The following is a 24035-nucleotide window of genomic DNA, read 5'->3' as shown; positions in this document are numbered from 1 at the left end:
CAACTGGAATTCCATCACCTCCACTAGCTTTGTTCGTAGTGATGCTTCCTAAGGTCCACTTGACTTCACATTCCAGGATGTCTGGCTCTAAGTGAGTGATCACACCATGGTAATTAACTGGGTCATGAAGATCTTTTTTGTACATTTCTTCTGTGTATTCTTGCCACCTCTTCTTAATCTCTTCTGCTTCTGTTAGGTCCATACCATTTCTGTCCTTTATTGAGCCCATCTTTGCATGAAATGTTTGCATTGATTGCCTTGGAATGAGTCTATTTGCCTAAAGAGATAACAAATATTATAATATCTTTTCAGGTCACTGCAACATTTAAAACAAAGTGCAAAAATCAGTATTTCTTTGATAATTCTGTCTTTATGGTGCTTGTTGATTTTCAGCATTCTGCTGTTACCTTCTAAATGCATGTAAATACAAGGAAAAAAATAGTTTTAATAAACAATTCGTCTCCTACCTGCCTCTGTGGGGTTGCAAATGGGAGTCCACATTTAGAAATAATTGGGAGATTCATCTGAAAAAAGATACAGGATGTCATTAACATTTATCTCACACCTTTAACACAATTCTCTGTTGCATCTCTTTTAATTGCAATCAAGCACATTTATCAGTAATTTTTTTTTTTTTTTTGCCATTAGTATAGGGGCCTCTGCACTTTAGAAAATAATAGGATATGAGTGACAGTCTCTCATGGAATGTTCAATTTTTTTTTTTTAATTGCAAAATGACCCTAACAAGTGTTTGCATGCTTTCCCAGGGTCTGCTGTAGCCAGGCCTTCTCAGCAGCGATGAACAGTAGTGGTCATTGTTTGCTAGAGGACAGCTGTGTGTTGACTTCCTGGGACGTAGAAGAGAATTTGTTAAAAGCCAAGTGATAGCATTCAAAATATCCTTAATCAGCATGTTTATAGAATAATCAGTATAAACTAAAAAAAAAATTGCCCCATATTAAAAATATGTAACTCATACTTAATTTATATGTAACTATTGTTGGTTTTTTTAGTATTAAATCACAGGTATTACAAAATCATGACAGTGGTTCAGTTAAAATAATTTTGGACCTAAAATACCCAATACATAAATGGTTATGATTAAATCAGAGGATGATGTTTTTGATTGTTGAATATATTAGAGAGTTTCTCTTTCTTCTTCCTTTCTTTATCTTGATGCAAATGTACAGTATTTTTTAAAGGTAAAATGTAAATGCATTCCTAGAATTCAGTTTACCTTTCTGGTGTTTATCAAGAAAATAAGAAAAAATCATTTTCCTCTTCCACATTTGAAAAAGAAAACAGAAATAATCAAATGATTACTTTTTAACTCCATAGCAGAAGTCTTTAAATAACAACTTACTGACACATCTGGATTAGATCCTGGTTTCACACTGAAGAACCAATAATGTCCTATTCTTAGTATTCTAATTATAACCACAATCTGTGAAGTTCAGTGAATTTTTCAGGAAACATGTAAACTTGGCAGTAAAGTTATTGAGAGATTGTAAAAGTCAGTCAAAGACTAAATTATCTGAAAGATGGATTTCGTTATTCCTGTTTTGAAGTAACATAATGATTATTGGCAGAAATAGATACAGCAAACAGGTGCCTCTGATCAGCTTGCATTGTTATTCTTTTCTCTCCAAAAGATTTGGAGAACCTTTTGTATCCAGATTCAATACAGTAGGATCCCATGCAGTATAACTTAGACATCATATTCTTTCCACTAACAAAGTATCAAATGTAGCATTATCACTTATGAGACAGGGTCAACAAAAGATATTTGTTATAGGTGAAAAATAAGAGATTTACACTTAAGATAGAAGACAGGATTAAACTTTTGCTTCATCTTTGCTGATATTAATAGAAATGTAAACACCAAGGCTGAGACGTGACTAGTTTCTATTTTTTAGAGAACTTGTGTGAATAGTGTAACACGTGCAGACCTGAGAGATACTGCATGTTCAATTCCGATGACCGCAAGAAAGTGAGGATAATGTTAAAGTGAGGAGCTGAGGTTAAGAGGAGCTCTCTCTTTTGGATAACTTAAGTTTGAGATCACTGTTACCTACCCAAGCTAAGACACTTCTTGATGATCTACTGCAATCATCCAGGTAAAAAATGATAGCAGCCTGAACTGGGGAAGGGACAGTGAGGCTGGGGAAGTGGGTGGATTTAAGACAATTCTGAAGAAAGAATAGACAGCACGTGGTTATTAATAGCAAGTGAGGGTGAGGGATTTGAGAGGAATTCCAAGGATGACTGAGGGCACTAGTCCTGGAGAGTGAGCACTGGGCCAGGAGCATGATTACAAGAGGAGGACTTCAGACTGGAGGAGGCACAGTTTTATTGCTTGGGGAGACCTACAGGCATGTGCACTGAGCACGCTCTTATTTCAGCCTGAAGCTCAGGTGAGAGACACAGTTTAGACATGTGGGGGGTCAGTGATATAAACGTAGTTATCATCAGTGCCAACAGAGTGGATGAGATTACTCCAAGAAAGTCTGTAGGTCAAAAGCATAAAGAGTCTATATTTCGGATGAAAATAAAAGGCTTGTTGTGGATCATGCTATTTAGCAAAACAATCCCAAAGGTGCACAGAAGGGAGGGAATGGTGTGAACACCCTTCCAAATCAGGTACATTATTTTATGAGAGTAGCTCTTTTCTAGCTAGAATTTATGGTGAGGGAGGGACTGCCCTGGCAGACTAGTGGTTAGGACTCCATGATTTCAATGCTGGGGGTGCAGGTTCGATCCCCAGTTGGGGGACTGAGATCCTGTGTGCCACATGGTATGGCCAAAAAATAAAGGAAAAAAAAAAAGAACTTAAAACAAGGGAATATTGGACATCAGTGCAAGTCTCACAGTCAAAGAGCAAAACACCTAGCCATAGAACAAGGCAATAAAGAATTCAGAAATTGAGACTTTGATCTTGAATTCTTAGGTAATTACATACACAGTGTCAGTGTGAATGCAGATTGGGGCAATCACTATGAAAAAACAGTATGGAGCTTCCTCAGAAATTGAAAATAGAACCACCATATAGTCCAGCAATCACTGTTCTGGGTATTTACCCAAAAGAATTGAAATCAGGATCTCAGATATCTGCACTCCCATGTTCATGGCAGCATTACTCATCATAGCCAAGATGTGGAGACAACCTAAATGGCCATTCACAGATGAATGGATAAAGAAAATGTGGTATATGCATACAGCGGAATGTTATTCAGCCTTTAAAAAGAAGGAGATTCTGCAACAGGCAACAACAAGATGAAGCTTGAGGATTTTATGCTAAGTGAAATAGCAGAAACACAAAATATTACATGATCCACTTACATGAGGTACCTAAGATAGTCAAAGTCATAGAATCAAAGCATGAAATGGTGGTCACTGGAAGCTGAGGGCAGGGGGAAATAAGAGTTATTAATCTCCAGGCATTAAATTTCAGTCAAGCGAGATGCTCTCCAGTCCTGCAGTACAACACCGTACCTATAGTCAACAATAACGTATTGTACACTTAAAAATCTGTTAAGAGGGCAGATTATTGTATTTCCAGATGCTGTCTGGCTGGGTGATTGTCTTCGAGGCAGATGTCAACAGAAGACAAGCCAGAAGGGATGGATGCATAGCCCTGTGCTGGGGGCTCTGATGGAGGGTGCCGGTTATTAAAACAAGCCTACTTCTTTTGACTCCCAAATCAGAGAACTCTCACTGCTCCACAGCTGCTGCTCTAGAATAATGTAAGATCCGTGTTTGGGAGGAAGTCCAGAGATGATCTGATGCTAATTTTTCATTTTACAAATGAATTCAATAAAGCCCCGAGAGAGTAACTTGTTAAATGTCACACACCTGTTTTTGGATGCAGTCTGCTGACATTCAGAGCATCCCTGTTGGACTCCGACACTCTGTGTGGGACCCTTTTCAAAGGAAGTGAAACTATTGCATATGCCCTCTGCATGCCTTGCAGTTGAATCTACTCCCAAGTTAAGGTTAAGAGTGCAAGCTCTAGTCTTCAATGACCAGGGCTGGAATGCAGCCTCTGTCCCTTGGGAGTCATATGACCTTACTCTCTCTCAACTTAGTCTCCTTATATGCAAAATGGAGATAATAATAGAGGACTAAGGGAGAAAATACCTGTCAAGTCCCTAATGTCTAGCTTATGCTGTGATCACAATACATTTTAGGAGTCATTTCATCACTTTTAATATTACTTTTTATTACTTGCCTCTGTCTTTTAGCATCTGGGATGGAAATGTTAATAACACCCAGAGGTTTATTTTTCTGGCATGTAATGTGCATGAAACAAATATTTGTTGAGAGAATGACAAAAGAAGAAAAGATAGTGAAGGAGAAAGGTTACAGCATTCGAAGATCTTTCCTCATTGTCTGGTTGACATTCTGAAACGTGGAAAAGTACCAGGTATTTTTATTATCACTTTTACCCCTTTTCTGCCCTGTGAAATATGCAGCAGTGCTTTTAAGAGAACATAGGAAAGCTCAAGAAGGAAGGTGTGTCTCCATGTATTTTAAGCAGGGCAGACCTTGTGCAGGTTTGCCATTGTTTTTACCGCTAAAAGCTTCCTGCGCTTTTTAGCATCCTCACACCCAGCATCTCTGTGTTCTAGTCAGGGGTTCAGAGTACAAAGTGCTTTCCCTTAATGAGCTTGCATGTGGGACTGACAACTGACACAGTGATTTCTATCACAAAGGAGGCTTCTGTAGATGGTGGCATAAGGGTTAGGAGCCTGCACTCTGTGGCTGGACCCCCTAGTTTTGGATCCAACACTTGGCAGCTTTGTGACCTCGACAAGTTCTCTGAGCCGTGCTTTCACCTGTAAAGGAGGAATAAGCATCTAGTACTTACCAGGTCAGGTCAAAGAACAAATGAGTTTTCATCCATCAGTGCCTAGGCTGGCATGCTGTTTGCTCCTGGCTTTGCCCGCATCCCAAATGAGCAATAACTACTAAAGTTCAGAATAGGATCATCCTAAACGCAGGGAGATGAGGTCATCAAGGTTAAAGAAGGAATGGGACTTTGTCAAACACAAGGAAGAGAGTTGGCTCTTTCAGACTTAGGACTAGAAATGGACGTGGCCTTGTATAGGGAAAATAGTGGCCTTGTATAGGGAGTTGCACATAAGCAGTGATCTTATTTTAATGAGCACTGGATGAGTGCAGCGTTAGATGAGATCTGGTAACAGTGAGAAGCAAAGAGAGGTTTAGAGGAGGAGATTAGCATGAGCAAAACAACTTCTTACATGATTAATTTGGTAAATAAATATTAGGGTGGAGATTGAAATTAGGATATCAGTTTGGAGACCACTGCAATAGTCTAGACTTTGATGTGCTCAGGCTCTTGGCGGGATTGATGGGGGGGCTCATATAAAAGAGAATGAGTGTTGAGACGTAGAAAGAAAAGATCAGAAGGTGATTGTCTGGAGACGGGTGTGGGGAGGAGATGAGGGGGAATGTCAGGTTTGCAAGCCTGACTGGCGGAGAAGTCTGTATAATAGACACACACATGCAAGTTCAGAGGGACCCGTGGTTTGGGGGAAAGGATTACGAGTTTCTTTCAAGTCTGGTTGCATTTGATCCAACAATAGAACACCCATATGGAGGCTAGAATTTGGAGAAGCAGAGTTGAAGTTCAGGAGAGGTCAGAGCTAAGCTTGTGTATATACTTGGGACTGAATAAAGTACAGAGGAGAGTGAGAGACAGGAGAGGGGGTGAAATTTCTACGAGATGGCCTGGCAGGAGTGAGGCGGGATAAGACGCCAGCAAGTGCAGCAGTGACCGTCAGGGGAGGCGATGTAGATGACGGCACTTATGGGGGCACGGCTGACGAAATAGAACATAAATAGGAAAAATTTGGTGACTGCCCCGTTTCCTAGAATCCCAAAGCCAAAATGGCCACATTTTGTAGGTGAGGAATTAGGGCTCAGCAAAGCGGAGTTCGGTGGTTTCCCCTGGGATGGTTGCAGAGTCAGACGTGCCCCTTTTCAGCACTCTTCTTGTTTTCCAGGGTGCTGCTTGGGCTCTTCCTGTCTCTCAGTGCCTCACTGCATATGGTTAGATCTGTACTCTGTTTTACACAAAGCATACTGTAAAGTGGGCTTCCCTGCTAGATCAGTTGGTAAAGAATCTGCCTGCAACGTAGGTGACCCCAGTTTGATTCCTGGGTCAGGAAGATCCGCTGGAGAAGGAATAGGCTACCCACTCCAGTTGTTCTTGGGCTTCCCTGATGGCTCAGATTGTAAAGAATCTGCCTGCAATGCAAAGATCTGAGTTCGATCCTTGGATTGGGAAGATCCTCTGGAGAAGGGAGCAGCTCCCTACTCCAGTATTCTAGCCTGGAGAATTCCATGGACTGTGTAATCCATGGGGTCGCAAAGACTTGGACACACCTGAGCGACTTTCACTTTCATACTGTAGAGTGCTGGGTGCTTCTGTGAGGGGAGCCCGCACTCAGCCAAGGGCAGAGCATAGAAGCTTCGTCGACTAGATCGGGGCTCCTGGAAAGGAGTGCTCTGTACACACATGGATATTCACTCTTGCCCTGCTTCTCTATTTCATTTGTATTTCCTTTAGTTAACTAATCCTGCAATATTTAGAAAATGAAATAAACAGTTTATCCATTCACTCCTTATTTTTGCATGCATGTTAATTAAACAAATATTTATAATTGGTCTTCCCTGGTGGGTTCAGTGGTAAAGAACCCACCCGCAATGCTGGAGACACAGGTTCGATCCCTGGGTCAGGTAGATCCCCTGGAGAAGGAAATGGCAACCCACTCCAGTATTTTTGCCTAAAGAATCCCATGAACAGAGGAGCCTGGCAGGCTACAGTTCAGAGGTTACAAAAGAGTCATACATAACTGAGTGACTGAACACATACACACATGCACTGTTTATAATATTGTTTCCCAAAAGATATTGAAATGACATACTGTTTTATATGAAGGAGACTGTAAATCTCAACTGCGTTTATAGCCCAATGATCGAAATAATTATAAGCCACATCAGTTAAAAATTGAAGTAGCTGTTTTTGAAAGTGCATAAAAGTGATGTCCCATGTCTGAACCATTTGCACTACTTAGCATAATTTTATGGAAAGGATAGCCACTTGCGATCTTAACCTTCTTATGAATTTCTTATGAAGTCATAGAAATCTTAATACCTTTCTAATGTTCTTCTTGAAGGAAACAATTTGGGAAATGCCAAGGACAAAAACATAGGAAGCATTTAACATAAACTGGAAATCATTAATACTTAATGGAGAAGCATAAGCCATTCTGAGGCATTTTAAAGCAGCTATTAAAATCATCCCTTCCAGGAGGTGTTAAAAAACAAAATCCATCCGAGTAAATTTGCAGATCTAATTGGCTTTATTAAACAATTCAGGAATTGGGCAACATTCCATGTAGCAAGTTGAGAGGAGCTCTGAGGGAGCTGTACAAGATGGAAGGGTTGTTTAGGCAGAAAGAGGAAGGGATAAGGAAGGATCAGATTACAGCATCTTCCTTTGGTGGATGAAAAGGGTCTCTGTGGCTAATTACGTCATCAGTGCTGACCAGAAAATTCCCAACTGACCGGTTAGGATTACATTCCTGGGGGGAAATTCAGGCTACAATTATGTTAAGTCTTAAGTTTCTGCTTGGTGACATGGGCTTAGCATGAGTGAATCCATTTTGGACTTGTTTCTTTTTTACCAGAGGCTAGGAAGTTCTTCAGAACTAGTGCTGTCTTACTCAAAGAAAGACTTAATGGAAATAGAAACCATAAAGCCCAAGGCTTAGAAGAAAGTGGGATTGAGATTCAAATGACTTCATTTTAAATGCTATTTGTCACCACAGATTTCCACTAAGTTTGCTTCCACACCTGGCTTCCCATGGGGCCATTGGGTCAGCGGTTCTTCTGTGTTGTTTATCGTTTGCTGATGGGGAAGGGTGCCCTTTCAGGGTTTCTTCAATTTCAGAGCTGCAAAAACCGGTTCTGAAAATAGTTGGCAGTATCAGTTGGTCAAATATATTTGCTGAAACCCCTTTTGTTTTGAACCAGGGAGGCCCAAGATCAAGAAATACTTGGGTTAACTTAAGGTTAACTTAAGAAACAATCACAGGTTTCTTCTTTCTTTTTTTTTTTCTTGGTACTATATATTTTATTTTTATTTATTTTTTAATATAAATTTATTTATTTTAATTGGAGGCTAATTACTTTACAATATTGTATTGGTTTTGCCATATATCAGCATGAATATGCCACGGGTATACACGTGTTCCCTATCCTGAACCCCCCTCCCACTTCCCTTCCCATACCATCCCTCTGGGTCATCCCAGTGCACCAGCCCTGAGCATCCTGTATCATGCATTGAACCTGGACTGGTGATTCGTTTCACATATAATATTATACATGTTTCAATGTCATTCTCCAAATCATCCCACCCTCGCCCTTTCCCACAGAGTCCAAAAGACTGTTCTCTATACAGGTTTCTTCTTTTGCAAACTTCTAAGACTCTCATTACTTTCTGGCTTCTTCTCTCTTCTGTTACTGTATTCTCTTGCTGACCATGTGCAAGTGGTCTCAAACCCCCTTCCTGAGTGGTAACAGCCCACACAACCCTCCCGAGTTTTCTCTGTGCTGAGGTTCAGGGGATGGGGGAAAGAATACTGAATTGCTAGACTTGGAGGCTGAATTCTGGAGCCAAATTCAGTTCTAACTCTAGTTTATTCATCCTGGGAAAGCTCCCTAAACTTACTCTCTTTCTCCTTCTGCTTCTATTCTTTTTAATTATCTTTTGATTTTTATCAAAGTAATGCGTACTTAGTTAAAGTATCAAGTGCAATAAAAGTTCTTTGAACTAGCTTCCTTAAATGAGTTCCCTGACTAAGTAACTCTCTCCCTTTCCTAGATATAATCTACTGACTGATGCTTCCAGCCAGCTGGCCACCAGGGTCTCACCTGCTGTCCCCTGAGCCCACCTGTAACTTCTGATCCCACCAGTAAGGGTGAATATGGACCAAGATTAGTTGTGTTTGTCCCCATTGTATCTGTTAATATAACTATTTAATTCTAAGTTATATAAAACCAATGACATACAGATACATAAAACAGTTGCTATTTCTATGAAGCTGTTTTGGTAAGACTCAAAGTTGAATTACTAAAAATAAAATGCTACAGAATCAGGTGTGAAAATAAAATGGTAAAATATTAGGAAAAAACTCAAATCTAAAAGGATTTTGCTTTGTGTCTTTCAGTTCTCAATCCACTTTAATGGGACTGAAACTAGGAAATGTAGATGATGATAATGATGATAGGTGCAGTTTATGTAAAAAAGAAATACATTGTTTTATTCCATAAGCAGAAGTCCACGTCATGCTCCAAGGGATTCTTCTGGTATTAGATTAGATGAGGCTCACATAAAGTGCTCAGCATAATGTCTAATATTTAACAAGAATTCAATACAAGTTAGCTGTTATTGTGGTTCAGTTCAGTTCAGTTCAGTCACTCAGTCATGTCTGACTCTTTGCGACCGCATGAATCGCAGCACACCAGGCTCCCTGTCCATCACCAACTCCCGGAGTTCACCCAAACTCATGTGCATCAAGTTGGTGATGCCATCCAGCCACCTCATCCTCTGTCGTCCCCTTCTCCTCCTGCCCCCAATCCCTCCCAGCATCAGGGTCTTTTCCAATGAGTCAACTCTTAGCATGAGATGGCCAAAGTATTGGAGTTTCAGCTTCAGCATCAGTCCTTCCAATGAACACCCAGGACTGGTCTCCTTTAGGATGGACTGCTTGGATCTCCTTGCAGTCCAAGGGACTCGCAAGAGTCTTCTCCAGCACCACAGTTCAAAAACATCAATTCTTTGGCGCTCAGCTTTCTTCACAGTCCAACGCTCACATCCATACATGACCACTGGAAAAACCATAGCCTTGACTAGACAGGACCTTTGTTGGCAAAGTAATATCTCTGCTTTTTAATATGCTATCTAGGTTGGTCATAACTTTTCTTCCAAGGAGTAAGCGTCTTTTAATTTCATGGCTGCAGTCACCATCTGAAGTGATTTTGGAGCCCCCCAAAAATAAAGTCTGACACTGTTTCCACTGTTTCCCCATCAATTTCCCATGAAGTGATGGGACCAGATGCCATGATCTTCGTTTTCTGAATGTTGAGTTTTAAGCCAACTTTTTCACTCTTCTCTTTCACATTCATCAAGAGGCTTTTTAGTTCCTCTTCACTTTCTGCCATAAGGGTGGTGTCATCTGCATATCTGAGGTTATTGATATTTTTCCCAGCAATCTTGATTCCAGCTTGTGCTTCTTCCAGCCCAGCGTTTCTCATGATGTACTCTGCATAGAAGTTAAATAAGCAGGGTGACAATATACAGCCTTGACAGTACTCCTTTTCCTATTTGGAACCAGTCTGTTGTTCCATGTCCAGTTCTAACTGTTGCTTCCTGAGCTGCATACAGATTTCTCAAGAGGCAGGTCAGGTGGTCTGGTATTCCCATCTCTTTCAGAATTGTCCAGTTTATTGTGATCCACACAGTCAAAGGCTTTGGCATAGTCAATAAAGCAGACTATTGATTTAATAATTGTATATTCAGGTGATTTTTAGAAGGAAAGAGAAAAGAAGGTAAAGTGAGACCAAACCATTGTTACACAATGAAAAGTTGGGATAAACTTTAACCCAGCAATTGAATATTATACAGCAAAAAGACCTAAACATCACTGTGATCATTTTTTTGCATCGAAGTATCTTTATGTAAAATTAAAAAGTATAGCTGATGAAAAAAATCCATTCATTCATGAAATGTAACCTTGTTTCAGTTTTAACAACAAATTGCCACATGACCTTAGGAAACTGTCCAAACATTTCAGTCTTTTATTCTCTGTTAGTCAAGGATAATGATAACCAACTGAATTAAGTTATTGGGCAGCCAGAAAAATTACTTTCAAAAAAGTACATTATGGACATCTTTGTGTTTCCTCACTTGAATGGGAGCTCTCCTTGGCTCAGTGTACTAATCACCCTGCATGGAGCTCTCAAACCCTCAGAACAGGGATTGTGAAATGCTTTTTCAAAAAATTGATTTCCTATCAAAGCTCTAGACCTGTTTTACTATGGTACTTATACCAAGTTTCAACAGATGAAGCATACTCTACCACAGAAAACAAGAATGACTCAAAATAAAGTAATGTGATGATGGGGAAAGATCTTGTTTCATTAGATTGTGTATGCCACTCAAGCATTTAATATCATAATCAATCTTGTTAAATGTAAGGTAAGAACTGGTTCACTGGATGTGAGGCTTTTTGTTGCTATTCAGTCACTTAGTCATGTCTGACTCTTTGTGACCTCATGAACTTCAGCAGGCCAGACTTCCCTATCCTTCCCTGTCTCCTGGAGTTTGCTCAAACTCATGTCCATTGAGTCAGTGTGGTTTGAACTCATTAATTTTAGGGGCTGTGGCCAAAGCCAGTTAATTTCTATTGTGTGAAGCAAGCCTGTATGCTGACATTCCAAGCCATTTCCACAGATGACCATGGGAGAACATTCATAGTTATTTAATACATGGTCGTGTAGCAAGAAAGTCTGCCTATATTGATTATATGAATACTGAGTCCAACATCCTAGGTTATCATTACATTTAAAAAAAAAACATTGCAGTTCAATTCAATGCATATTTATACACAACACTGAACTAAGTTTGGGGAGATTATAAAAAGGACTAAGACTGAATCATTACTGTTTTCAACAAGTTTACTCTATAATGTAGGACACACAACCATCTGAGTGCATACTTCAGTCTGTGATGTTCAGTCACTCAGTCGTGTCCAACTCTTTGCACCCCATGGACTGCAGCATGCCAGGCCTCCCTGTCCATCACCAACTCCCGGAATTTATCCAAACTCATGTCCATTGAGTCGATGATGTCATCCAGCCATCTCATCCTCTGTTTTCCCCTTCTGCCCCTGCCCTCAATCTTTCCCAACATCAGGGTCTTTTTCCAGTGAATCAGCTCTTCGCATCAGGTGGCCAAAGTACCAGAGTTTCGGCTTCAACATCAGTCCTTCCAATGAACATCCAGGACAGATCTACTTTAGGATGGACTGGTTGGATCTCTTTGCAGTCCAAGGGACTCTCAAGAGTCTTTTCCAACACCACAGTTCAAAAGCATCAATTCTTCATTGCTCAGCTTTCTTTACAGTCCAACTCTCACATCCATACATGACTACTGGAAAAACCATAGCCTTGCCTAGATGGACCTTTGTTGGCAAAGTAATGTCTCTGCTTTTTAATATGCTGTCTAGGTTGGTCATAATTTTCCTTCTAAGGAGTAAGCGTCTTTTAATTTCATGGCTGCAGTCACCATCTGCAGTGATTTGGGAGCCCTCAAAAATAAAGCCAGCCACTGTTTCCACTGTTTCCCCATCTATTTGCCATAAAGTGATAGGACTGGATGCCACAATCTTAGTTTTCTGAATGTTGAGCTTTAAGCCAACTTTCTGACTGTCCTCTTTCACTTTCATCAAGAGGCTCTTTAGTTCTACACTTTCTGCCATAAAGATGGTGTCATCTGCATGTCTGAGGTTACTGATATTTCTCCCAGCAACCTTGATTCCAGCTTGTGCTTCATTGAGCCCAGTGTTTCTCATGATGTACTCTGCATAGAAGTTAAATAAGCAGGGTGACAATATACAGCCTTGACGTACTCCTTTTCCTATTTGGAACCAGTATGTTGTTCCATCAGTCTGTGATGAGTGAAAGCCAAACTAGAACATCAAAGTATATCCTGCCCAGAAATATAATCTCATTATTAGGCCCCAGGGTCAGGTTTCCTGAGACCCTTGAGAAGTTGGCAGACAATAGTTTCCTGGGGCTTGAAAGAAGGGCATGGAAAATTACTATTCAGTGGCTATAGAGTTTCAGTTATGCAGGATGAAAAAGTTCTAGAGATCTGCTCAGCTTACAGTCAACATACCATCCAGTATATTTTAAAATTTACTGAGGATAGATCTAATGTGTTTTTTTCCTACAATTAATAAAAAAAAGAAAAAAGAAACTGGCAGATGACCTTGGCACAGCCTTTCTAGTTGAGCCATCACAGAGATGGGGAAAGAGGCCACCATGTCCACGTTTTTAAAGGAAATGACTTGATTATCATAAACCTGAGGGCTTAGAGGCAATACCTGATGAGAACCATTTCTCATGCAATCAGTCAACTGCTTAGCAGAATATCATAAGAGATAAAGAAGCAACTGCATTTGACTCTTTGAATAGCCATTTTTTCCACTTCAATTTAATTTCCTTCCCTGGTTACGTGACCGATTACATCAACAATGAGATGTGCCAGATAAAATCAATTTTGAATGAGGGAAGATTTTGAGTCCTAGTCTAAACAATATTGTTATCACCAAGCCACGAAAGTGTGACCTTAATCATGCTATTGTTACATGGGTGAACCAGTAAATAGAGAGTTGCAATTGCATCAAAGTGGGCCGAAGCAGTGGATTACATATCAAGTTCCAACCCTTGAGGATCAGTTGTACCAGAAGACCTATAACTTATTGATGAGCTATACAAATGACTTATAAATGCCTTCATCCAAAATGCAGAAATTACTAAATCAAGTGCAGCTGCTGATACCTTATCCCAGGAAACTCATGATAATACAACTCAATATATTGTTTATATGTATTTTTTAATTATTCTAAAGATAGAATAGCATATTAAAAACCTTTTTAAATTTTTGTTTACTTTTATATTTTTTCTTTTACATTTTATTGAAGTATAGTTAATTTACAATGTATTAGTTTCAGATGTACAACAAAGTAATTCAGTTTAAATATATATAATATATATATTCCTTTTCAGATTCTTTTCCCTTATAAAGTTATTACTAGAATAGCATTAATTGACATAACTATAAACTGGTATATTTTAGCACAAATGAAATTTGATGAAAGAATAATTATGAAAACAAGCACTGATAGAATCTTTCTTTCAATTTAGGTTAGAGAAACAATATTATATATGAATTACACTGATAGCAAGTTTTTTAAATGGAGCAGAAGAGCAGGACCAGAGAGTTAAGCTTACCATTCTATGTATAAGCCTCATCATTCTTAAGTATTTGTTCAAATTTTATCAACATACTTTGAAAGGAATATTTTTGAAAAACAAGACAGTTTGCGAACTACAGTCTGTGAGGTCGCAAAGAGTCAGACACAACTGAAGCAACTTAGCACATATGCACGGACTGTAGCCCACAAGGCTCCTCTGTCCGTGGGATTTCCCAGGCAAGAATACTGGAGTGGGTTGCCATTTCCTCCTCCAGGGGATCTTCCTGACATGGAATCGAACCCATGTCTCCTGCTGCTCTCTTGCATTGACAGCCAGATTCTTTACCACTGTGCCACCTGGGAAGTGGGAAGCCTACGTATTATATGGTTATAATATGTTTTTTTTTTTTAAGAGGAATTGGACCAGTGTAATCTAGAAAGCAAAAAGTCTGAATAGCCATATAATTACCATCTTGCGGTTCCCTCAACTTGTTCTCAGAATGAGATGAGATTCACTTCTCCCCAGAGATGACTAAACCAAAAGAAATATTCTATATTACATTGAGCAACTTCATCTGGCAGAAAAGGTCGTCCTTCTTGATTATCAGGATGAAAAATTGTTGGCTCAAGGGAACCCTCAAGATTTCTTTCTTAGAGCTCTTCACTATAGAATTAACTTCCAGTAGCTCTGGATGATATAAAAATATCCATAGGATCTCATCCCTCAAAAAGCTTTTGTCCTTTTATCCTAGACTTCAGTTCATTTACTCTTTCAAGCTTCACAGCCCAAGTTATCCAAGAGTGGGCCATTGGATATTCCATACCAGAAGATGTACATGGTGTTTCTATCCCAGCTATCAATTTTACCCACAGATCTATCCCATGTACTCAGACATTTTAAACAGAAACTATAATTGTGTATCAACACCTTGGTAGATTATGGAGTAGAATGCAAAGAATCCAAGGAAATTTTCTTCCTTGAAATGACTTTGTTACAATACCGTTTCTGTTGTTTATGTTCTGGTGTTTTGGCCATGAGGCATGTGGGGATCTTAGGTCCTCAACCAGGGATCAATCCCTCACCCCTTGCACTGGAAGGCAAAGTCTTAACCACTGGACTGCCAGGGAAATCCCAGGATGAATATTTTCCATTTCTGCCTACCCTAGCAGTCCCAGCTCAATTTCTCTGAGGCAGAAGGTATAGGCACAAAGCTGTCTTTTCTGTGGCAAAGTTTAAAGGTAATGCCAAGTTTCTTAATATGTGATATCAAGCCCGTCACCACTTGAGTAGCCTAGAAACACAGGGATGTCATATTCTATTTCATGACCCTCTCCCTTCCCATGATTTTCTTGGCTAGCAATAAAATATCAGAGACTTTGAGGTATGTCAATGTAGAAAGTTTCTTAAAATGTCTTTGCAGGTGATGGTAATATGTGCATTTCCTGTCTCTTCTTTTCTAGGATGGGAACCTGTAAATTACTTGCGATCTACACCCAGAATCAGTGAGTAAACTCTCCATAATGTTTGGGTCTCAGGTAGTTTTAGACGAGCAAAGCAAAAGCGTTAGTCAGTCAGTTGTGTCCAACTCTTTGCGACCCTATGGACTGTACCTGACCGGGCTCTTCTGTCCATGGAATTCTCTAGGCAAAAATACTGGAGTGGGTTGCCATTCCCTTCTTCAGGGGATCTTCCCTACCCAGGGATAGAACCCAGGTCTCCCACATTACAGACAGTTTCTTTACCATCTGGGCCACCAGGGAAGCCCCAAAGCCACAATAACTGAAAACCCTGTAGCGTCACTTTTAAATACCTGTTCTGATGATCCATCACCAGAAAGCACAGCCTAGGTGGCATTTTGAGTTTTATAAAGTCTTGGAGGGTAGGGGAGAAAAGCAAGCAAACCATGATCCTTGCCCTCAATAAATTTACAGAGGAAGTCATAGACTTTGAAGATATATTCCAGTTATATCTAGCTTAATGAATAATTAATGTCCATCTTATTTGAAAAAGTTCACATTTTACCTATTTTTATTTTATAATACTTCCCTGGGACATTGGACTATATTCTTTATTTTCCAGAAATGTCTTCCTCTAAGAATTCAGTAAAACCTTCTTCATTCAGGTATTTTGATTACACAGTTTTTGACAGTTTGACCCAGGCCAAGATGAAATTTACTTATGAATTGTCAGCATGGAATGGGTTTGATACAAGAAACACAGAAAACAGCTGTAACCTATTTTAAAAGAGTAATTGTTTTCATGGTTTTGGCATATATGGTGGTCTTTAGGCAAAAAGATTCAGCTGTAAAACAAGGATGCATGTCATTTAGTGGCTTTCTCCTTAGACAGGCGTTATTGGCAGATCAGAGTATTGAAAGGAATAAAAGTGTATTGCTTTCAATAAATCTGACTTCCATAGTTCAGGCTCACATCCCCTTTTTCTTCCCACCTCCCCAAACTCAGTATTCTAATCTACTGAAATGTGCTGTGTGTTATATGTGGACATAAATGTTTGTTAATAGAAGAGGATTGATTCTTATTATCTTATTTTTGAAACTGACAAATATACATTTTAATTTCTTGAATGCCTATCTGTAACATTGATCATCTGGATGACAGTCATGTATTTATTTTTACAAGGAAAATGATGTATCATTCCCTTTTATTTTCTGTGATTTTATACCAAAGGAATTTTTTTTTAATTTAAAACAGTATTTTCACAAAGCAAGAAAGACAAATTCCCAAGATGATAGTGAAGATTTAGGGGGAGAAAAAAATAACTCCCAAATCATATCATGCCCTCCTTGCGGCATGTTGAAAAGTCATAACAGTTAACCAAATCACCATTCATTCATTCATACAACAAACACTTAGCCAAGGGCCGTGCTTATTGCTTCAAGGTGTGTAGAGATTAATAAGACTGTCTTCTTGTCTACACTGTGCTGGCAGCCCGCAAGTTGAAGCAGAGATGGAGACCGTTTTCCCATGTGATAAGTGATGTGTTATCCTTATAAGCAGAGTGTTTAGGGAACACTGAGATGATACCATTAAATTTGACTAAAAAGTTAGGGAAATATTCACAGCAGGTATAACACTGGAGTTCATTCTTTAAACATAAATTCAATGTCTACAAGTAGAGAAAAGGACATTTCAAATCAGTGTGAGCAAACATATGGAAATAGAGAATATGTGGCTTGCTTAAGAAAAACAGCAGACGTGTTTGAGGTGGAGAGCTGAGGAGGTGGGGAACAATATATGGTCTATTAAATGGTATATTGCTAAGATATGCCCTTCCTTAGAGGTTGGAAACACCAGCTGGAGCTCACAGAAAGATTTGAGAGTTGTCTGTAGAAAGCTGAAATGTGGAGAAATGGGAATAGATAAAACTGTGGACAATTGAGAGAACTTTCAGGAATAGGCTTCTCCTTCTTAGAGGAGAGAAGGGGAGATAAATAAGTAAATAAACATTTGAAGGTGTATACAAAGAGATTCGAGGGAGTTTATGTCTGAGAGCTTCAGTCTCCTTTCCGTTTTGCTGTTGGATGAGTGTGGAATGCCTATTAGAAAGGCACAAGTTTGAATCCCTGCTCCAGAATCTGTGAGTCACGTAACACGGGCAGATCACGTAACCCACGTACATTTCAGTGTTGGCTTCACCTACTGAGCTCTCGTCTATAAAATGAGGATAATAGTACACAGCTTATATAGGTTGTTGCGATTATTGAAGACAAGCTTGTACAACATATTCATACAAAGGTGCTCTATACATGAGAGCTGAGAGATGATTGTCATCTGTGAATAGGAGCTTGTCTCCAGGGGGAGAGAAAAAACAGAATGAGGAATGAAGATTGGAAAGGGACATGTGCAAGTGTTTCCTTTAATATTTATTTATTTTTGACTATGCTGGGTCTTCATTGCTACACTTGGGTTTTCTTTAGATACAGAGAGAAAGTACCACTCCTTTGTGGTACATGGGCTACTCATTGTGGTGCTTTCTCTTGTTTTGGAGCACAGGATCTGGGGTGTGTGGGCTTCAGTAGTTGTGATGCATGGACTCAGTAGTTGAGGTTCTCGGGCTCCAGGGCACAGACTCTGGAGTTGTGGCACATGGGCGGGCTTAGTTGTCCTGAAGCATGTGGGATCTTCCTGGACCAGAGATCAAACCAGTGTCCCCTCCATTGCAAGGTGGATTCTCAACCACAGGACCACCAGGGAAGCCCTGTGAAAGTGGTTTTTAAGCAGCATTAAGAACCCTTTATGAAAGCATGATTTTGCAAGTACAGTCATATTTATGTGTCCCAGAGCAGCCAATAGGGATGTTTCAATGGCCTGAGTCAGGGAAGGTCAAAGCAAGCACTGTGTCGTTGAGAGAACAATTGAGAACGTTGATGAGTTCTGATCTGAGAAGCTTGGAGACATATTCCAAGACCTGTTCTCCAGCCTCTACCCTGAGTTGGCAGAAGACTATGTTTTCTAAGGGTCAGCTGCCTGTGAGCCTATGGCTCTGGTCATTATCAAGGAAGAGAGCTGAGTTGCCAAAGAGGCCAAGGGTGTCTACTCTCCTACCAGCTAAGCTCCAGACATAGTTGTCTGCTCAGAGACCCGCCAGACCCTTGCCCGCCTCTCCTACCCTCTCACTGACCGCCCTTGGCTCACAGTCCCTACCCCAGCCTCTCTTCCACTTGAGTTTTCATTCTTCCCTAGCACACGAGACAGTGAGAAACATTTCTATCTCCCCTGGAATAGAACAGTGGCATTTGAACCAAGTGAAAAAGAGCCCACCAGCATGTTTCTTGTCCCTCGGGTCATCAGCACCCCTTCTAGACCTTAGAACAGGATTCACTGGGTACAGCAGGCAGGGCCACACTTCCTCTCCCATACCTGGAAGTTGGTTATCCTACCAGCCAAGAGGATGATGTCTGGTGTCCTCTTAAATTCTTAGTTAGCATTGGGGACCCCAAGAAAGAATTGCCAAGATCTACCTTGATAGTTAACTTCCCTCGGAGAGAGATTTGAATGGCTGGAGAATGTCCTTCATATGCCAAATGGAAGTAATAAAGAAACTATAGGCTGTACCTCACTCATTATGGACTACTATTTTAATTAATGGGAGCTACACTCCTTGGGGAATTTGGTTGCTTCATTCAGTGAGTGAATATATTCAAGAAGAATATACTAATTCAAGGTGCTAGTATGTGTAAAATAGATAACTAGTGGGAACCTGTTGTATAACACAGGGAGCTCTGCTTGGTGCTCTGTGATGACCTAGAGGGATGGGGTGGAGTTGGGGGGGAAGAGGTCCAACACAGAGGGGATATATGTATGTGTGCTTCCTTGCTAAGTCACTTCAGTCATGTCCGGCTCTTTGTGACCCCATGGACTATAGCCTGCCAGACTTCTCTGTCCATGGATTTCCCAGGCAAGAATACCGGAGTGGGTTGCAAATGCCCTTCTCCAGGGGATCTTTCCTACCCAGGGATCAAACACGCATCTCTTATGTCTCCTGAATTCTCAGACAGGTTCTTTGCCACTAGTGCCACCTGGGAAGCACTATATCCCAGGCTATATGTATACACATAGCTGAATCACTTCATTGTATGGCAGAAACTAACACAACATTGTAAAACAAACTGTATCCCAATTAAATATATATATATGTACATATATATGCATGTGTGTATATAAATATATATATATATATATATATAAAACAGACTGGTTCCAAATCAGGAAAGGAGTATGTCAAGGCTGTATATTGTCACTCTGCTTATTTAACCTATGTACTGAATACATCATGCAAAATACTGGGCTGGATGAAGCATAAGCTGGAATCAAGATTGCCGGGAGAAATATCAGTAACCTTAGATATATAGATGACACCACTCTTATGGCAGAAAGTTAAGAAGACCTAAAGAGCCTTTTGATGAAAGTGAAAGAAGAGAGTGAAAAAGTTGACTTAAAGCTCAGCATTCAGAAAACTAAGATCATGGCATCCGGTCCCATCACTTCACGGCAAATAGATGGGGAAACAGTGGAAACAGTGATGGACTTTATTTTCGGGGGGCTCCCAAATCACTGCAGATGGTGACTGCAGCCATGAAATTAAAAGACACTTGCTCTTTGGAAGAAAAGCTATGACCAACCTAGAGTGCATATTAAAAAGCAGAGATATTATTCTGCCAACAAAAGTCCATCTAGTCAAAGCTATGGTTTTTCCGGTATGGATGTCAGAGTAGTACTATAAAGAAAGCTGAGCATGCACCAAAGAATTGATGCTTTTGAACTGTGGTTTTGGAGAAGACTCTTGATAGTCCCTTGGACTGCAAGGAGATGAAACCAGTCAGTTCTAAAGGAAATCAGTCCTGAATATTCATTGGAAGGACTGATGCTGAAGCTGAAACTGGAGTTTCAGTACTTTGAAACTCCAGTTGGTGATGGACAGGGAAGCCTGAGGTGCTGCAGTCCATGGGGTTGCAAAGAGTCAGACACAACTGAGTGACTGAACTGAACTGAACTGATACATATATATAAGCACCTTCAGTTCAGTTCAGTTCAGTCGCTCCGTCATGTCCGACTCTTTGCGACCCCATGAATTGCAGCACCCCAAGCCTCCCTGTCCATCACCAACTCCTGGAGCTCACCCAAACTCACGTCCATAGAGTCGGTGATGCCATCCAGCCATCTCATCCTCTGTCATCCCATTCTCCTCCTGCCCCCAATCCCTCCCAGCATCAGAGTCTTTTCCAATGAGTCCACTCTTTGCATGGGCGGCCAAAGTACTGGAGTTTCAGCTTTAGCATCATTCCTTCCAAAGAAATCCCAGGGCTGATCTCCTTCAGAATGGACTGGTTGGACCTCCTTGCAGTCCAAGGGACTCTCAAGAGTCTTCTCCAACACCACAGTTCAAAAGCATCAATTCTTCGGCGCTCAGCCTTCTTCACAGTCCAACTCTCACATCCATACATGACCACAGGAAAAACCATAGCCTTCACTAGATGGACCTTTGTTGCCAAAGTAATGTCTCTGCTTTTGAATATGCTATCTAGATTGGTCATAACTTTCCTTCCAAGGAGTAAGCGTCTTTTAATTTCATGGCTGCAGTCACCATCTGCAGTGATTTTGGAGCCCAAAAAAATAGTCTGACACTGTTTCCCCATCTATTTCCCATGAAGTGGTGGGACCGGATGCCATGATCTTCGTTTTCTGAATGTTGAGCTTTAAGCCAACTTTTTCACTATCCTCTTTCACTTTCATCAAGAGGCTTTTTAGTTCCTCTTCACTTTCTGCCATAAGGATGGTGTTATGTGCATGTCTGAGGTTATTGATATTTCTCCCGGCAATCTTGATTCCAGCTTGTGCTTCTTCCAGCCCAGCGTTTCTCATGAATAATATTTGAAACATTAGGAAAACCCTGTCAAATTCAGACAAAACTCTACATTTCTGTGAAAATACAGCTGCTGAGACTCTTTAGAGTGTGGGTAACCTCAAAGCTCTTTCTTCTTGCTCAGACTTGGCTCCCAAAGCCCACCCTCCTGTGACTGCCAACATGCAGTCACCTAGAATTCACTTCCAAGTACTTTGCTTCCTATACGTTCCTTCCAGTGAGTTGCAGTCACCTACGCATAGATAGATGGTTCTAGATCACATAACATCCTCACTCCCCCCTCAAAGCCCTTCCCTACAGGGCAAGAGCCATGCTGAAGTGTAGCCCATCTCTACCTCCTCAAGAGTAGGAAGCCCCATACAACACTTCTAATCAGATTTCAGGCTGGGGTTTTCCCACTTGACACAAACACACATCAGCCCTTTCTGGAATGTGCTTTAATCACCTGGTGCCATGTCAACCAGACCAATGTGCCCTCTACAACTGCCAAGTATTCCTTCCTGGTTTGTATGCAAGCAGATCTGCTAGAGCGAGGAACTCACCTTTCATTTTAAACAAACACAACAGGATACCAGTTATAAGATGAGCAAATCACAGGGAATACAGTCAGTAACATTATAATAATCTTATATGCTGCTCAATTTATAAGAATTTGTATTACCCTATTGTACACCTGAAACTAATACTGTAAGTCAACTATACAGCGATGAAAAATTAAATTAAAATTTTAAAAACATACACAGGCATCTCTATTTTTTATGTATTTAGCTCTAACTACACCTTGCTTCTGTTTCTTCCTCTAACCAGCATGTCTCCCATTTCTGGGTTCTTTGTTTATTTGTCCCTTTATATTTCATCGCTATGCTTGATACATCTCACAGGTTTTAGTAACTCTTGGGAGACAGTCTTTTGTTTTATGTCCGACTTGGAAGAACCCCAAACTCAGGTCCATTCAGTGGCAAGCCCAAAATTAGGACTGTGTGTGCCACAGCTCTTCATTTCTATGTTTGCTTGGTTGTTTGCTTCGTTGTTCTTTAAAACTCCTTTGCTGCGTAATGAAATGCTAGTTCAGTGTGGAGCAACCCCATGACTCTTTGCCAGCAAGAACATGGTTCAGATGGTAGCATCACAGATTTAGGGGTCTGGAGAAAATATTCAAGGCAATCTAAACTTGAATCTTCTTACTCTGAACCCTCTACTTCCTTGGACTTCCATTTATAGAAATTGGAGGGGGGAAAAAGTGATTTCCTTCTATTTCATGAGTGGGAGTAATTCCAAATCCTTTCTTAGGGATGTTGAACGGAGAAGTGTTCCTTGGATTTTCATAGGGAGAATCTCTGGGCAGGGTTTATGTCCCAGGCAGAGGGTACCCACATTCATGGGTGATGCCCTTTCCATGCTGCTAGCATCCCCTCTCCTAGGGCAGAGGGCTGCCCTTGTGGAAGGGCTGCAGTGAAGTGCGACTTTAAAGGAAGAGTTGCTCCTGGCGCCCCTGCAGGTGCCCATGTAGAGTCAGCCCACACATCTGCTCACGTTCTAAAGCTCTGCATTCTGTTGGTGGGTTCTCCTCCGCAGTTCCGGAAGGGACTCTTGCTTCTGTTTACCCAGCGTTCTTGGGTTCACTTGACTCTGGGGGAGGAAGGCACAGCTCAGATGCATGAGCACTGCAGAATGTAGAGATATGGCTTTTCTACAAGTGGGAATCCATGCCCACCCTGCGGCATGGCTCAGGGCATTTTTCAGGGCACATAATGCTGTGTCCTCTGTGCTCAGCTTCTCTGGGGAACCAGAAGAATTGAGAAGGTGCCATGATATTAGAGGGGCTTCCCTGGTGGCTCAGATGGTAAAGAATCTGCCTGCAATGCAGGAGACCCAGGTTCAATCCCTGAGTTGGGAGGATCACCCTAGAGAAGGGAATGGCTACCCACTCCAGTATTCTTGCCTGGAGAATTCCATGGACAGAAGAGCCTGGTCAGGTACACGGGGTCGCAAAGAGTCAGAGACGACTGAGTAACTGACACACCACACATGATGTTAGAATCAAGGCCAGGGTTACTATGTAGGTTAGAGTGTAAAGGGGGCTGTTACCCATATTGTAAGTGTCCCTACCGGGAGCCCTTCACTTGCATGTGCCTTGGGGGACATGCTTGCCATTGTCAGCCAGAACATTCTTTTCTGTAAATCCAGGATTACCAAACCTGACAGGAAGGGATAGTTAGAGACTTTTCTATGGGCTTCCTGAGCTTAGCTGAGCATTAAGCCTTACAAATCTTATAAGAATTGATGAGCACGGTGATATATATAAAAAATGCAACATAAACCTTCAGATTCATGGCATAACCATCTCAGCTGAAAAGCCTTTATGCTTCAGGATTTTAAAAAATTACCCTTTGCCAGCCTTGCCTGTGCTCAGACAGACTCCAGTATTCGAACAGCTTGCAAATTCTACACAAATGGATGCTGCTAGGTCCACATCCATCAGAAGAGTGGCATTCTTGGGGGTCTTTTTCTCTTGTGGGAGAAGGGGGTGGGCGGACATTATTATTCTCATATGGGAATGATTAACCAAGGAAAAGTGGCA

At 40.9% G+C, this 24035-nt stretch overlaps 1 protein-coding gene across 1 annotated transcript in view; it reads left to right on the top strand.

The window, feature by feature from the left end:
* CHST9 (carbohydrate sulfotransferase 9) overlaps window positions 1–24035 on the top strand; it is a 291401-nt gene that overhangs the window by 155298 nt on the left and 112068 nt on the right. Inside the window, exon 4 of the mRNA XM_006068136.4 lies at window positions 15531–15572. Coding sequence (XP_006068198.1) covers window positions 15531–15572 — 42 coding nt within the window. The remainder of the gene's footprint in view (window positions 1–15530; window positions 15573–24035) is intronic.

This window comes from Bubalus bubalis, chromosome 22, assembly GCF_019923935.1.
Source record: "Bubalus bubalis isolate 160015118507 breed Murrah chromosome 22, NDDB_SH_1, whole genome shotgun sequence".
In the NCBI taxonomy this organism is placed as follows: Eukaryota; Metazoa; Chordata; class Mammalia; order Artiodactyla; family Bovidae; genus Bubalus; species Bubalus bubalis.
The sequence above is the reverse complement of the archived record's forward strand: the minus strand, read 5'-3'. Positions and strand labels throughout refer to the sequence as shown.